At 39.5% G+C, this 14085-nt stretch overlaps 2 protein-coding genes across 7 annotated transcripts in view; one reads left to right on the forward strand and one right to left on the reverse strand.

Moving 5' to 3' along the window:
- Nucleotides 1-14085, reverse strand: part of ATP7A (ATPase copper transporting alpha) — a 554573-nt gene that overhangs the window by 350434 nt on the left and 190054 nt on the right. The window lies entirely within an intron of this gene.
- ATRX (ATRX chromatin remodeler) overlaps nucleotides 1-14085 on the forward strand; it is a 214380-nt gene that overhangs the window by 131199 nt on the left and 69096 nt on the right. For all 6 annotated transcript variants that reach the window (XM_066250415.1, XM_066250416.1, XM_066250414.1 and 3 more), the window contains 4 exons: nucleotides 454-584; nucleotides 1084-1172; nucleotides 1294-1466; nucleotides 9445-9598. In XM_066250415.1, the coding sequence (XP_066106512.1) occupies nucleotides 454-584; nucleotides 1084-1172; nucleotides 1294-1466; nucleotides 9445-9598 (547 nt within the window). The remainder of the gene's footprint in view (nucleotides 1-453; nucleotides 585-1083; nucleotides 1173-1293; nucleotides 1467-9444; nucleotides 9599-14085) is intronic.

Genomic DNA, 14085 nt, shown 5'->3' on the forward strand with positions numbered 1-14085 from the left:
TAATATACCACAGATTTGTGTTTTAGAAAATTTTGACAATTTCTATAGAATAGGTTTCTCTCTCTTTTTTTGTATTTTTCTGAAGTGAGAAGAGGGGAGGCAGACAGACTCCTGCATGTGCCCGACCAGGATCCACCCAGCATGCCCACCAGGGGGCGATGCTCTGCTGGGACCTGAGTCATTCTAGCACCTGAGGCAGAGGCCATGGAACTATTCTCAGTGTCTGGGCCAGCTTTGCTCCAATGGAGCCTTGTCTGCGGGAGGGGAAGAGAGAGACAGAAAGAAAAGAGAGGGGGAAGGGTGGAGAAGCAGATGGGTGCTTCTTCTGTGTGCCCTGACCAAGAATTGAACCTGGTACCCCACACTCCGAGCCAATGCTGTACCGCTGAGGCAACCGGCCAGGGCAAATGGGTTTCTTTTTCAATCCTATTTAACTGTTTTTCTTTTGATCAGGTGTAGGTAATAGCAGCGAAGGTGGAAGAGGAAAGGCAGGTGCCAAACTTTTCCAAGATTTTCAGATGTTAAGTAGAATTTGGACTCATCCTTGGTGTTTACAGCTGGACTATATCAGCAAAGAAAATAAGGTAATCAGATAACCAGTGCTTGATTAAATGGTATCTTTCGTAAGAAGAATAATTAGGTAAAAGATTGCTATATATAGACTTAGTGTATATTCAAATTTTCTTTTGCATTGTGGTATAGTAACTCAACCTACTTTATTTCTAGTTAATTCCTATATGTTTGAATGCATTGTGATTATGGAATGAATATTAAATGTTAACCTTAACATCTTAATCATAGTAAAATGATGAAAAGTAAGAAATTAACATCATGCCAATACTGTTATTTAAAACAGTAAAATTTTAATTGGACTTCCTTAGATTTTGTACTTTTATATGATCAATTTAAGACTGTATATTGCATCTAGAAGTCATCTATCATGTTGCTTATTTTTCTAATTGATGACAGTTCCTCAGTTCTTCCTTATCTCATGCCATTTTACTTATCCTTAAGAAATAAACATTATAATTTCCAATGTAAATTGAAATAAACTATTAAAACATTTATCTTTTTTATCTCTAGGGATATTTTGATGAAGACAGTATGGATGACTTTATAGCTTCAGATTCTGATGAAACCTCCATGAGTTTAAGCTCCGATGATTTTACAAAGTAAATTGAATACTTTTTTTGCCCTGTGTTGACACACTAAAACGCCCTACTTGCTCATTGTCCTGATAATTGACACTTGTATCTTTACTTTTCTAATAGTTTGAATTTGTTGTTGTTTTAGGAAAAAGAAAACAAAGGGAAAGAAAGGGAAAAAGGACAGTAGCTCCAGTGGAAGCAGCAGTGACAATGATGTTGAAGTTATTAAAGTCTGGAATTCAAGATCTCGAGGAGGTGGGGAAGGAAGTGTGGATGAAACAGGAAACAACCCCTCAGTTTCTTTAAAGGCAGAAGAAAGTAAGTCTAATGAATTTTGCCTTTGTCATGGAACATTGTTAAGAAATATGCCATTATCGCCTGACCAGGCAGTGGCGCAGTGGATAGAGCATTGGATTGGGATGCCGAAGACCCAGGTTCGAGATCCCGAGGTCGCCAGCTTGAGTTCGGGCTCATCTGGTTTGAGCAAAGCTCACCAGCTTGGATCCAAGGTCTCTGGCTCGAGCAAGGGGTTACTCAGTCTGCTGTAGCCCCACGGTCAAGGCACATATGAGAAAGCAGTCAATGAACAACTAAGTGTCACAACGAAAAACTAATGATTGATGCTTTTCATCTCTCTCCATTCCTGTCTGTCTGTCCCTCTCTCTGATTCTCTCTCTGTCTCTGTAAAAAAAAAAAACACAAAAAAAACCAAACCAAGAAATATGCCATTATCATGTCAGCACTTTTTTCAGTTATTAATTATCCCGTTTCGTTGGCTCAAGGAAATATCTTTTCTCAAGTGGTAAGCATGTAGGATAATCAGGTACACATAATAATAAATGTGTGATGACTGTTTAATTATAAGCAAGCATTAGGCTCTCTGATATTTCAGAGGAAAGCAGAAAGGAAAAGTAAAGTTTATTTACATGTATAAATATAAACTGTGTATTACTTTTCCTCCATGTGTTAGCTAATTTAATTCCTGAGTAGCCTTGTTAAGTTGATATCTTTATTTTTATAAGTGATTGGTCAAAGTGGGATTCAGCCCTAGATAAGGTCAGTCTCAAAGCCACTGTGGTAATTGCTCTTAACTGTATAGAAATAACTGGAAAAATTCCAGGGAATCGAGTATTATTGTAATTAATACAGTGAAAGTATTTTTAATGGTTTAATCTTTTTCCTTTGTAACTTTTAAAAATTTATAATGATTGCCCACTTCAGATTTCCTCTGCATCTTGTACAGTTTGTGTCACCTCTATTACTTTACTTTTTTTCTCTTGTGCATGAGTATACATACAATGAAAGTTTTTGATTGAACTTCAGTAGCTGGAGTCGTCTTGACCTGTTGTCTACAGTTGCAGAGTCAGTATTCAAGCTCCTCATCCTTCTGGTATAGCCTGAGTGGGTGTCTATTTTAAAGCTGGGACCAAATATCTGAATATATGAAATTTCAAATATCTGAAGACAGAACAGTGTAAATGGTTCTAAATGTAGTTGACATTTGGAAGTCATGGAGCAAAGCAACTGACTGTGAAGAGAAGAGAGATATAGGTGGTAATTAGGTGAATGACCCCATTCTCAAATAAGCTTGGCTGGTCTCGGGCCTGTCTCTGAACTAATGTGGTTATTCCTTGATAAACCTTTCTCTCTTCAGTGCCTCCTTTGAACAGATAGATGGCAGCCCAACCACAGACTGTCTTACTTCTCTGAGAAATCGAGAATAGTAAAAATTAAATCCCAAAATTTCCCTCCTTGCTTTTTTCTCTTTTTACTCCATAAAGACAGTTTGTTATCAGGGTTCAACTTCCAATTTTAAAATATTTTCTTCTAAGAACAGTAAGAAAATGATTATTACAGTTTAAGATAGTAGGAGCCTCCTCTGCTCTCCCAGTGTGCCTTTTCACATTAAAGTCTTCTCAGTCTCTCATTTCATAATTAGAAATAAATAGCTTAGAGTTTATATGTTTCCAGGAATTATGTTCTTTAAACACACCTGTTGAAAGTTTTCTTATAACTTACGGTTAAGAAAAGAGAGAGTAAGACTTACCAGTTTGTCTCCTTATATGCTGTAATGGGTCCATAACAGTATGCTGAGGTATTGGTTCCGTCACTACTTGGAAGTCCAGGTAGGGGCTGAGGCCGCTGAGTCACCTCCAGGAATGAGTAGACTCTTCCATTTTTCCGGGTGTGCTATGTATTATCACTTCTCTGTTTAGGCCATACTATAAAAGCGGTTGGAAAGAACTGGGTAAAGAATAAGTGGTTACATGTTGTCAACTTCAAAGTAGACAGGAAAGGCTGTGGGTTCTAATTGACAAACGATTTGTCTGAGGTCTTAGTTTATTTTCGGCTGTGTGCAGTCAAATATAAGTGAATCATATTTGGATGTATTTTATATTTTTGCAATGATGTACATGCTTATCAGAAACATTCTTCAGAACAAATATATGGAAAAATCTATTTTTGTCTTATGTATCTAGATTAACTCCATATAGGGCTGAGTAGGTAGATCATAGTAAAATATACGAACATACATAGCTGGTACTGTAACTTTAAAACATACTTTTTTATAGTAAATACAAGAAAACCTGAATAGGAGCTATTAAAGGGCCAAAATGTTGCACCTGGAATTTGACGTAGCTATTAAATAAGTAGATAGCTGTAATATGATTTTCACTGCATATTGATCTTTTGCAGCAAAGAGTTGCTGTTTTATTCTTTTGCAGTAGTTTTATGCATTTTCTGACAAGCAGAATCTTAAGTTATTTAAGCTTACCTTACAGTATCCCCATTTCTGTTTTAGTATTGTACTAGGTCAGTTTGGTGATGTGGAATTGCCTATGTATACTAAAATATTAAGTTTATAATTATTTCAGTATTTTTAGAGTAAGCTTTATTGTGAGCATTTACATTTTAAAATATATGTAATCTGTTCTATTGCTATCAACTTTTGCAAAAAAAAAAAAAACAAAAAAAAAACTTTTGCACTACAATCCTCATATGTAATGTAAGACCATTTTATTAGCACTAATATATGACACTTGCTGATTCAACAAATATTTATTGAGTGCTTACTCTGTGCCAGGCACTGCTGTAGAAATGTGGTTTGTGCAGTGGACGAAATATACTCCTGGAGCTTACCATTCACCATTCTACCAGTACTACCGTGTGTACACATAATATTTTACTGATATGCTACTTTTCTTTTCAAAACTATGGTGGATCTTGCTGTAAATATGGTAGTTAAAAATATATTTAGAATGCTTCAAGAAATGATAGGGTACTGCTGTCTGTACCCTACAGCATGGTGATCACCAGAGGGGAAGGGACGTGAGGAGAGGTAGAAGAAGGTAAAGGGGATAAATGGAGATGGAAGGAGACTTGACTTGGGGTGGTCAACACACAGTACAGTCTACAGATGATGCATTATAGAACTGTACACCTGAAACCTATATAATTTTATTAACCAGTGTCACCTTAATAAATTCACTTGAAAATAAGTAAATAAAATAGAATGTATGCACCCCTATGTTCATTTCAGTGTTATTTACATTGGCCAAGATTTGGAAACAGCTCAAGTGCCCATCAATGGATGAGTGGATAAAAAAGCTGTGGTACATTTACACAGTGGAGTACTACACGGCAATACAAAGGAAGGAAATCTTACCTTTTGCGACAGCATGGATGGACCTGGAGAGTATTATGCTAAGTCAAATAAGCCAGTCAGAGAAAGACAAATACCATATGATCTCACTTATATGTAGGATCTAATAAATTAAGTAACAAACAAAATAGAAATAAACCAATTGATACAGAGAACAAACTAACAGCTGTCAGTGGGGAGGGGGTTGTGGGGCTGGGTGTAAAAAATGAAGGGACTAAGCATAAAAGAAACTCATAGACAACAGAAAACAAAAATTAGGGTTAAGGTGTTGCCTCCTATTTGTTTGTATTTTCTTTATGTCTTCTGAACATTTTGTGATATCCATAGTGGGTATTAAGGAGTGGCTTTGATTGGCTGATTGATTAAGTTACTGTTGTCATGTATGTATATACAATACAAGTTATAATAAAAGTAATGATTAATCCATGAGAATAATAAAATAAGGATATTCAGCATAAAATATCTACACTGCTCACAAAAATTAGGGGATATTTTATTGCTTCATATTCATTTTGAAATACCCCCTAATTTTTGTGAGCAATATATTTATAGGTTCTAATTACATATTCAGAATGTTTCCTAATTGGAGTAGCCCATATATTTCTGGGTCACTTTATTTTTTATACATTACTGTAAGGTATTAGGATTATATATAAGAGGATCAAAATTAGGATGGAATCTATTGAGTTTGCACAGAAATCATTACCTGTCCTAAGCTTTTTTAAAAAACTGGTATGAGAGAGAGATCAGTTTATTGTTCCACTTACTTATACATTCATTGGGTGAATTTTGTGGGTGCCCTGGCTGGGCATCCAACACCCAACTTTGGTATATTGGGAGCGCTGCACTAACCAATTGAGCTACTTGGCCAGGTTGCCTGTCTTAAGCTTTGATTTGTGACTTCTTATCTAGCTGGCACATTTTTTAAACTTTCTGCCAGCATTTTCTTATCCTTGAGGTAAGTTACCTTTAGTCAGTGTGGATAAGAACCGCTGACGCTGTGTGTGATGTGTGGCGCTGCACACACCGGCAGTCGCACTGCTTGTTGGCCAGCTGACGAATTGTCAAAAGTAATTCAGTCACCATTTGCCTGACAGGCTATATGGCAGGGGTCCCCAATACCACCCCTGGCTTTGGTGATTCACAGGACTCAGCATGTGGTCCTGTGTGGGACTGTGATTTATTATAACAAAAAGGTACAAAGCAAAATCAGCAAAGGGAAAAGGCACATGAGATAAAGTTCGGAGGAAACCCAGGTATGATCTTCCAGTGGAGTCACACAGGATGTACTGATTTTTCCTGCAACAGGTTATGACAAGCTATATGAAGTGTCGTCTACCAGAGAAACTCAATTCTGAGACTAAGTGCCTGGGGGTTTTATTGGAGAGTGATTACACAGGCACTGTATGCCTGGCTGTTACCAAATGCCAGACTCCCAGCAAGAAAATAGGTGTTCCGAATAAAACCACATTGTTTGTACAAACAATCTAGGCACATTGAGCCTCTCTTATCAGGGCTATCCTTACAAGAAAGCTTTTCTAAACTTAAACTTTTGTTTACTTTTGAAGGATAGTAAAGCATAGATAGAAGTTTATTGGGCAAAGAGGGGAACGAAGTAGTATGAGACATTCAAGGGTAGGCATGGAATCTGGCAAATATGAGAAATGTTTAGGCAGTAGTTCATTGTGGTTTCAGTATAAATGCGTAATCACTTTCTAAAGATAATGAAAATCACTAGGACCCCTAAACAAAAGAAGGAGCTGTTAACTTATACAGTAAGCTTGAGAAGGTGGGCTCATGGGATATACTAGTCTTTTTTTTTTTTTTTTTGCACTTTTCCAAAGTCAGAAGCAGGGAGGGCAGTCTGACTCCCACATGCACACTGCCGGGATCCACCCGGCATGTTCACCAGGGGGCGATGCTCTGCCCATCTGAGGCATTGCTTCATTGCAACTAGAGCCATTCTAGTGCCTGAGGCGGAGGCCACAGAGCCAACCTCAGTGCCCAGGCCAACTTTGCACCAGTGGAGCCTTGGCTGCAGGAGGGGAAGGAGAGAAGAAAGGGTGGACAAAAAGATGGGTGTTTCTCCTGTATGCCTTGGCCGAGAATTGAACCCGGGACTTCCACATGCCTGACCGATGCTCTACCACTGAGCCAACTGGCCAGCGCCGGATATGCTAGTCTTGAGACTAGCAATTTTGGTTTTTACATAACCAGGGATAGGATACTAGGCCTTGAACCATTTGTAAGGTAGAAAGTTCTTAGAACCTAGATTGAAGCTAAATCTCTCTATAGAGGGTACATACTCCATGGAAGAATAGGATAGAAAAAAAAATTGCCTTTCAATTTTGCAAGAAAGCTTATTTGTTTTACCCTGGGTTCTGGGCTTGGAAAAATAGTTTCCTTGGATTCGTGATCATGGCCTTTTCCTCACATAGCTTATGGTTTGAATTTACGGTACTTCCATGGTCTAAAAATCTCAAGCCAAAATGCTAACCTCAAAGTCATTTGGGGTTGGTAGTCCCCTGGAGCACCACAGAAGCAGGTCCAGGGTCACTGTGGAGATGAAGGAACTCAACCTGAGCGACCCAAGATCCTCCCATGTTACAGCTGTACTGAAAGTGAACCGACAATAAACAACACGGGGTATGTGAGGAAACCACTCACCCTAGATGAAGATTACTGAGCAGTCAGCCGGAGGGAAGTTAATACGAATGAAACAACATGATTTGATTCGCAAGAACCTCAGATGATAGACCTATTTTATAAAGACTATACGTATGTTCAAAGGGATATTTAAAAATTATAAGCATAACTTTATGCTGGGCAGTTTAAAACTTAGATGATGAAGCATTCTAGAAAAATATAACAGCCTTTAATGTTTATTTCAGTTATTTTACAGTAGCCAAAAATTAGAAGTAACCTAAATGTCTATGAACAGAAGTAATAAATGATGGTATATTTATGCAGTGGAAAACTACGTGTCAGAATGACTGAATAAGTCTTACTTTGAGTGAAGAATGAAAAACTACATTGAATTAACAAATTACCGTATCTCCCATGTATAAGACATACCTTAATTTTGGGGTTGGAAATTTGAAAAAAATGTATTACATAAAGTTATAGAACTCAAGTTTATTCTTCATAAAATTCATACAACTCCTCATCACTGTCAAAACTCCCATCCATTAGCTTGTCCTCACCAGTGTATGATGATGAATCAGTCTACAATAATGAGCACAAAAACAAGCACAAAAAAGTTAGAAATGCAAGTAAAAATATCTACAACCACTGTATAAGACACACCCAGTTTTTAGACCCTAAGTTTTTCGAAAAAAAGTGTGTCTTATGCATGGGGAAATACGGTAGTATGTACAGTTATACAAATAGTATGGTATATATAAGTCCTCACTTAACGCTGTCAATAGGTTTTGCAACTTTAAGCCAAATGATGTATAATGAAACCAGTTTTACCATAGGCTGATTTTGTAAACAAGTGTTAAGTTGCTGTGGCATCTCATCAATGATATAAAAAAACAACAAAACAGCATTATTTGACAACCTGCAATAGTTGAGAAACGTGAAAGATGATGAACAGTTTAGGGATATACATGTAGTGAAAACATACACAGAAATAATAAGTACAGAATTTAAGGTTTTAGTTACTTCTCCAAAAGTTTGGGAGGAATGAAGAATGTGATTGGCTAGGCTACGGTGATGTATTAGGCTGCAAGTGCATCAGAAGCAGATTTAACAAGTGTTAAAATTCAGTAACAGGATGTGGGAGCAAAGCTGTTCATTATATTCTCTCTACATTTGTCGATATGTAAAAAATAAAAATATATAAAAATAAAATACTTCACATTAAAAAGCAATTGAGAGTGTACAAAACAAGTGAACCCTGTTTATTCCTCATTTTGAACTGAATTGTTTGTTTAGATCTTAATAAATTATATTGTGTCACTTTCTTCTTACACCTTTTATAGTTAAAGTTTATGGTGAAAAATAAGAAAAAAATTAATATGATATGACGATTCTGGAGTTAGTATTTGTTTGACTTTTCCAGAATTCTAGCAGCACAGTGAAATGTTTCCTGCCCCTGCCCCTAAGACCTTTCTTGATCTCTGAGTCAGTCAGACTTCCCTCTCTTCCTCCCTCCTTTCATTTCTCTCTGTCTCTTTTTGGGCCTTTTTCTCTCCTAGTCCTTGGCTCTTGGGATGTGTTTTGGGGTTATTATCTCTCAGGGCCTGGGGAGGCCTCGGTCTCTTAGCATCTCTGTCTTTCTGTGTACCCTATCTCAAGTCTTTCTTTCACGGTATAGACCTCTCTTTCCCTTCCTCCATCCTTCTCCCTCTTCCCCTCTCTCCCTACCTCCCTCCATCTCTCTCTCTCTCTTTCTCTCTCTCTCTTTTTTCTGTGGTGATCTTTTTCTTCTCTGGCATGATTGCAAACGTGTGTGTTTCGCTGTCCTCTCTCAAACCGCCATCAGTCTCTTTCTTTCTTACTCTCCCCTGGGTTGGTTTTTATATGGTTCTCTTGGTCTCTTTCTTAACCCCTCTCTTAGGGTCGTTAAGTTTCTTTCCCCCCCCTTTTTTTTTGCCTACTTATTTATGTTTCATTTATTTTATTTAGGTAAAGCTGCTTCCTCTTCTAATCCAAGCAGCCCAGCTCCAGACTGGTACAAAGATTTTGTTACAGATGCTGATGCCGAGATTTTAGAGCATTCTGGCAAAATGGTACTTCTCTTTGAAATTCTTCGAATGGCAGAGGAAATTGGGGATAAAGTGTAAGTTCTTTCCTATTTTATTATATAAATTAACTTTTTGATAACCTTTCTATTGTTTAAAAGTTTTAAAGATGTTATTACTTTGGTTAGTGTAGCGATAGACAACTGTCTTCCTTCTAAGCCACTAGTTCTGAATGTGTGTTCTAGTTATTTCTCTAGTGCTGTTCTCTCCTTCTGGCTATTGAATATCAAAATTATTTCCTTGATCAAAACCTCTAGTTGCTACGTATAGTTACCATCTTCAAAATAATTTTTCCGTCCATGCAGCATGACTTTTACTTTGTCACTTCACTGAGCCTTTTCCCACCTAAAATTACTTAGTCACATTTTAATCCCCAAATCTAGTAGATACCTCAGACTTTATTTCAACTCTTGGACTGTTTTTTTGTTTTTTTGGGTTTTTTTTGACAGAGACAGAGAGTCAGAGAGAGGGATAGACAGACAGGAAGGGAGAGAGATGAGAAGCATCAATTCTTCATTGCAGCACCTTAGTTGTTCGTTGATTGCTTTTTCATATGTGCCTTGACTGTGGGGCTACAGTAGACCGAGTAACCCCTTGCTCAAGCCAGTGACCTTGGGTCCAAGCTGGTGAATTTTGCTCAAACCAGATGAGCCCTCACTCAAGCTGGTGACCTCGGGGTCTCGAACCTGGGTCCTCCACATCCCAGTCCGACGCTCTATCCACTGTGCCACCGCCTGGTCAGGCATTGGACTGTTTTTTTTTTATCATGTCTCCTTTGTTTTTTGTTCCTGTTTGTTTTACTTAGAGCTTTTGTGCGCCCATTTCCTTTCCTTCATCCCCAGCCCTCAGTCTCATCCTTCAAATTATTATTCAAAAAACATACTTTTTTTTTTTAAACAGAGAGAGAGTCAGAGAGAGGGATAGACAGGGACAGACAGACAGGAACAGAGAGATGAGAAGCATCAATTCTTCATTGCAGCACCTTAATTGTTCATTGATTGCTTTCTCATATGTGCCTTGACCATGGGCCTTCAGCAGACCGAGTAACCCCTTGCTCGAGCCAACGAGTTTGGGCTCAAGCTGGTGAGCTTTCTGCTCAAACCAGATGAGCCCTCACTCAAGCTGGTGACCTTGGGGTCTTGAACCTAGGTTTTCCGCATCCCAGTCTGACGCTCTATCCACTGCGCCACTGTCCGGTCAGTCCAAAAAAACGTACTTTTATACGTGTGAGCTAGGCTTATTTTTTAGGCCATTAGAAGGTTTCAACATCTTGTCACAAAATATATATATTTTAAATGAGATGAGGGCAGATAGTGAGACAGACTTCTGCATGTGCCCCAGCTGGGATTTACCTAGCAACCCCCCTCCTCCCATCTTGGGCTGATGCTGGAATCAACTGAACTATTATTAGCACCTGAGGCTGATGCTCTGACCAACCTAGCCATCCTCAGCTCACAGGTCTGATGTTTGAAACAATCGAGCCACTGGCTGCAGGAGGGGAAGAGGGAGAGAAGAGGGCATGGGGGAGAGAAGCAGATGGTTGCTTTTTTTTGTGTGCCCTGACCGGGAACCTTGCCTGGGACATCTGCATACCAGGCTGAGGCTCTATCCACTGAGCCAACTGCCTAGCACCAAAATATTTAATACATATCTGTGATGCTTTTATTTATTTATTAGTTTTTAAATGTTTACTGTATTGATTTTAGAGATGTGGGGAGAGAGAGATAGGAACTTCAATCTGTTCCTGTATGTGTCCTGACTGGGGATTGAACTGGAAACCTTTGTGCTTTGCAATGATGCTCTAACCAGTGGAGCTATATGGCCAGGGCTGTGATGCTTTTAATAACAATTTAACATAAGGCTAAACAACACTTCCAGATTTAGTGGCTCGTGGATTATGGTGTTATTTACTAAAAAGGACAATATTAGGGGAGAACTAGGTTCACTAGAGATATTAAAGCATTGCTCTGGCTATGTTATGTTTGAGTGGTCTATCCAGCAGAGATGTCAAGTAGAAACTGGATATTTGAGTTCAGAGTTTCTGAAAGGTAAAGAGAGATTATTGCTGTAGACATGTTCATGCTTTATTTTTTCTATTATCAACTACTGTAGTCTAAAATTAATTTTTATTTGGGTGCCATACAAGAATGTTAAGAGTAATCATCATACTTATCTTCCATAATGGCTCTGCCAATTTATATTCCCAGCAGCAGTGAATGAGGGTTCCTTTTTTTCCATAACTTCTCCACCTTGTTATTACCTGTTTTGTTGATAATAGCCAGTCTAACTGGTATAAGGTATTATCTCATTGTAGTTTTGATTTGCATTTCTGTATTAGCTAGTGAGGATGAGCATCTTTTCATGTCTCTGTTGACCATTTGTATGTCTTCTTGGGAGAAGTGTCTGTTCAAGTCCTGTTCCCATTTTTTTTTAAGTGTAAGGTGGGGAGGCAGAGAGACAGACTCCCACATGCACCCCAACTGGGATCCACCTAGCATGCCCCCTACCGGGTGTTGCTCTGCCCATCTGGGGCCGCTGCTCTTTTGCTTGGCAACTGAAGTATTAGTACCTGAGGCGAGGTCATGGAGCCATCCTCAGTGCTGGGGCCAACTTGCTTGAACTATTCGAGCCATGGCTGAGGGAGGGGAAGAGGCATGGGGTGAAGAAGCAGATGGTTGCTTCTCCTGTGTGCCCTGATTGGGAATCAAACCCGAGACTTCCACATGCTGGGCAGGTGCTCTACCACTGAGCTAACCGGCTAGGGCAGGGGTCAGGAACCTATGGCTCGCGAGCCAGATGTGGCTCTTTTGATGGCTGCATCTGGCTCGCAGACAGATCTTTAATAAAAAAAGTAATAACGTTAAAAATATAAAACATTCTCATGTATTACAATCCTTTCATTTCCTACCGCTCATGTTCACGGGTCGTTGTATGGCTGTCACGGAATTACATTTTAAAATATGTGGCATTCATGGCTCTCTCAGCCAAAAGTGTTCCCGACCCCTGGGCTAGGGCCCTCCCCCCATTTTTTAATTGGACTGTTTGCTTGTTTGTTGCTGAGCTTTGTAAATTCTTGATATATTTTGTATATTAACTCCTTGTCAGAGCTGTTGTCTATAAATATCCTCTCTCATTTTATTGGCTGCCTTTTTGTTTTGTTGTTGGTTTCTTTTGCTGTGTAGAAGCTTTTTAGTTTGATATGGCCCTATTTATTTTTGCCTTTGGGGTCAAATTCATAAAATGTTCTCTATGACCAAGGTCCATAAGTTTAGTATCTATGTTTTCTTTTTTTTTTTCTTTTTTTTTTTGTATTTTTCTGAAGCTGGAAATGGGGAGAGACAGTCAGACAGACTCCCGCATGTGCCCGACTGGGATCCACCCAGTACGCCCACCAGGGGCGATATTCTGCCCCTCCGGTGCGTCGCTCTGTCGCGACCAGAGCCACTCTAGCACCTGGGGCAGAGGCCAAGGAGCCATCCCCAGCGCCCGGGCCATCTTTGCTCCAATGGAGCCTCGGCTGCGGGAGGGGGAGAGACAGAGAGGAAGGAGAGGGGGAGGGGTGGAGAAGCAGATGGGTGCTTCTCCTGTGTGCCCTGGCCGGGAATCGAACCTGGGACTTCTGCATGCCAGGCTGACGCTCTACCACTGAGCCAACCTGCCAGGGCCTATGTTTTCTTCTATGTAATTTATTGTTTCGAATCTTATCTTTAGGACTTTGATCCATTTTGAATTAATTTTTGTGCAGGGGAGAGTGATTTGACTTTGGGCGATGGGCATACAACACCACCAGCAGTTCAAATGCTGTAGAAATGTTTACTTGAAACCTATGAACTCCTGTCGATCAACGTCACCTTGTTAAATTTAATTTCTAAATAAATAAAAAACAAATGTTAAGATTGTAGAAGAGATTTTGGTGGTCTTTTAATTTACAAATGAATTCAAGAATCTCTTACCATGTTCATCACAGATATTCTCCTACTCTTTCCTGTGGTAGAATATTTGTAATCTCATATGACTACCTGTAATTGAATACTTCATATTGTTAGAAAATGTATCCTTATCTTTACTTTACACATGATTCCTATAGCTGTTTCCGCTCTTGTCTAAAATAGAATATGTCTACTGCTTTTTTTTAACACTGTTATTAATGATCATTTTTAGTTATAAGCCCAACTGATACATGTAATTAGTGGTAAGATTAGGAAACTATGCATTTCTGGCCCTGGCCAGTTGTTTGAGCAGTAGAGCATCGTCCTGGTGTGTGGGAGTCCTGGGTTCGATTTCCGGCCAGGGCACACAGAAGTGCCCATCTGCTTCTCCACCTTTCCCCCTCTCCTTTCTCTCTATCTCTCTGTTCCCTTCCTGTAGCCAAGGCTCCATGGGAGCAAAGTTGGCCCAGGCGCTGAGGATGGCTTCATGGCCTCTGCCTGAGGGACTAGAATGGCTCTGGTTGCAATGGAGCAACACTCCAGGTGGGCAGAGCATCACCCCCTAGTGGGCATGCTGAGTGGATCCCCATCGGGCG

Source organism: Saccopteryx bilineata, chromosome X (assembly GCF_036850765.1).
Source record: "Saccopteryx bilineata isolate mSacBil1 chromosome X, mSacBil1_pri_phased_curated, whole genome shotgun sequence".
Taxonomy (NCBI): Eukaryota; Metazoa; Chordata; class Mammalia; order Chiroptera; family Emballonuridae; genus Saccopteryx; species Saccopteryx bilineata.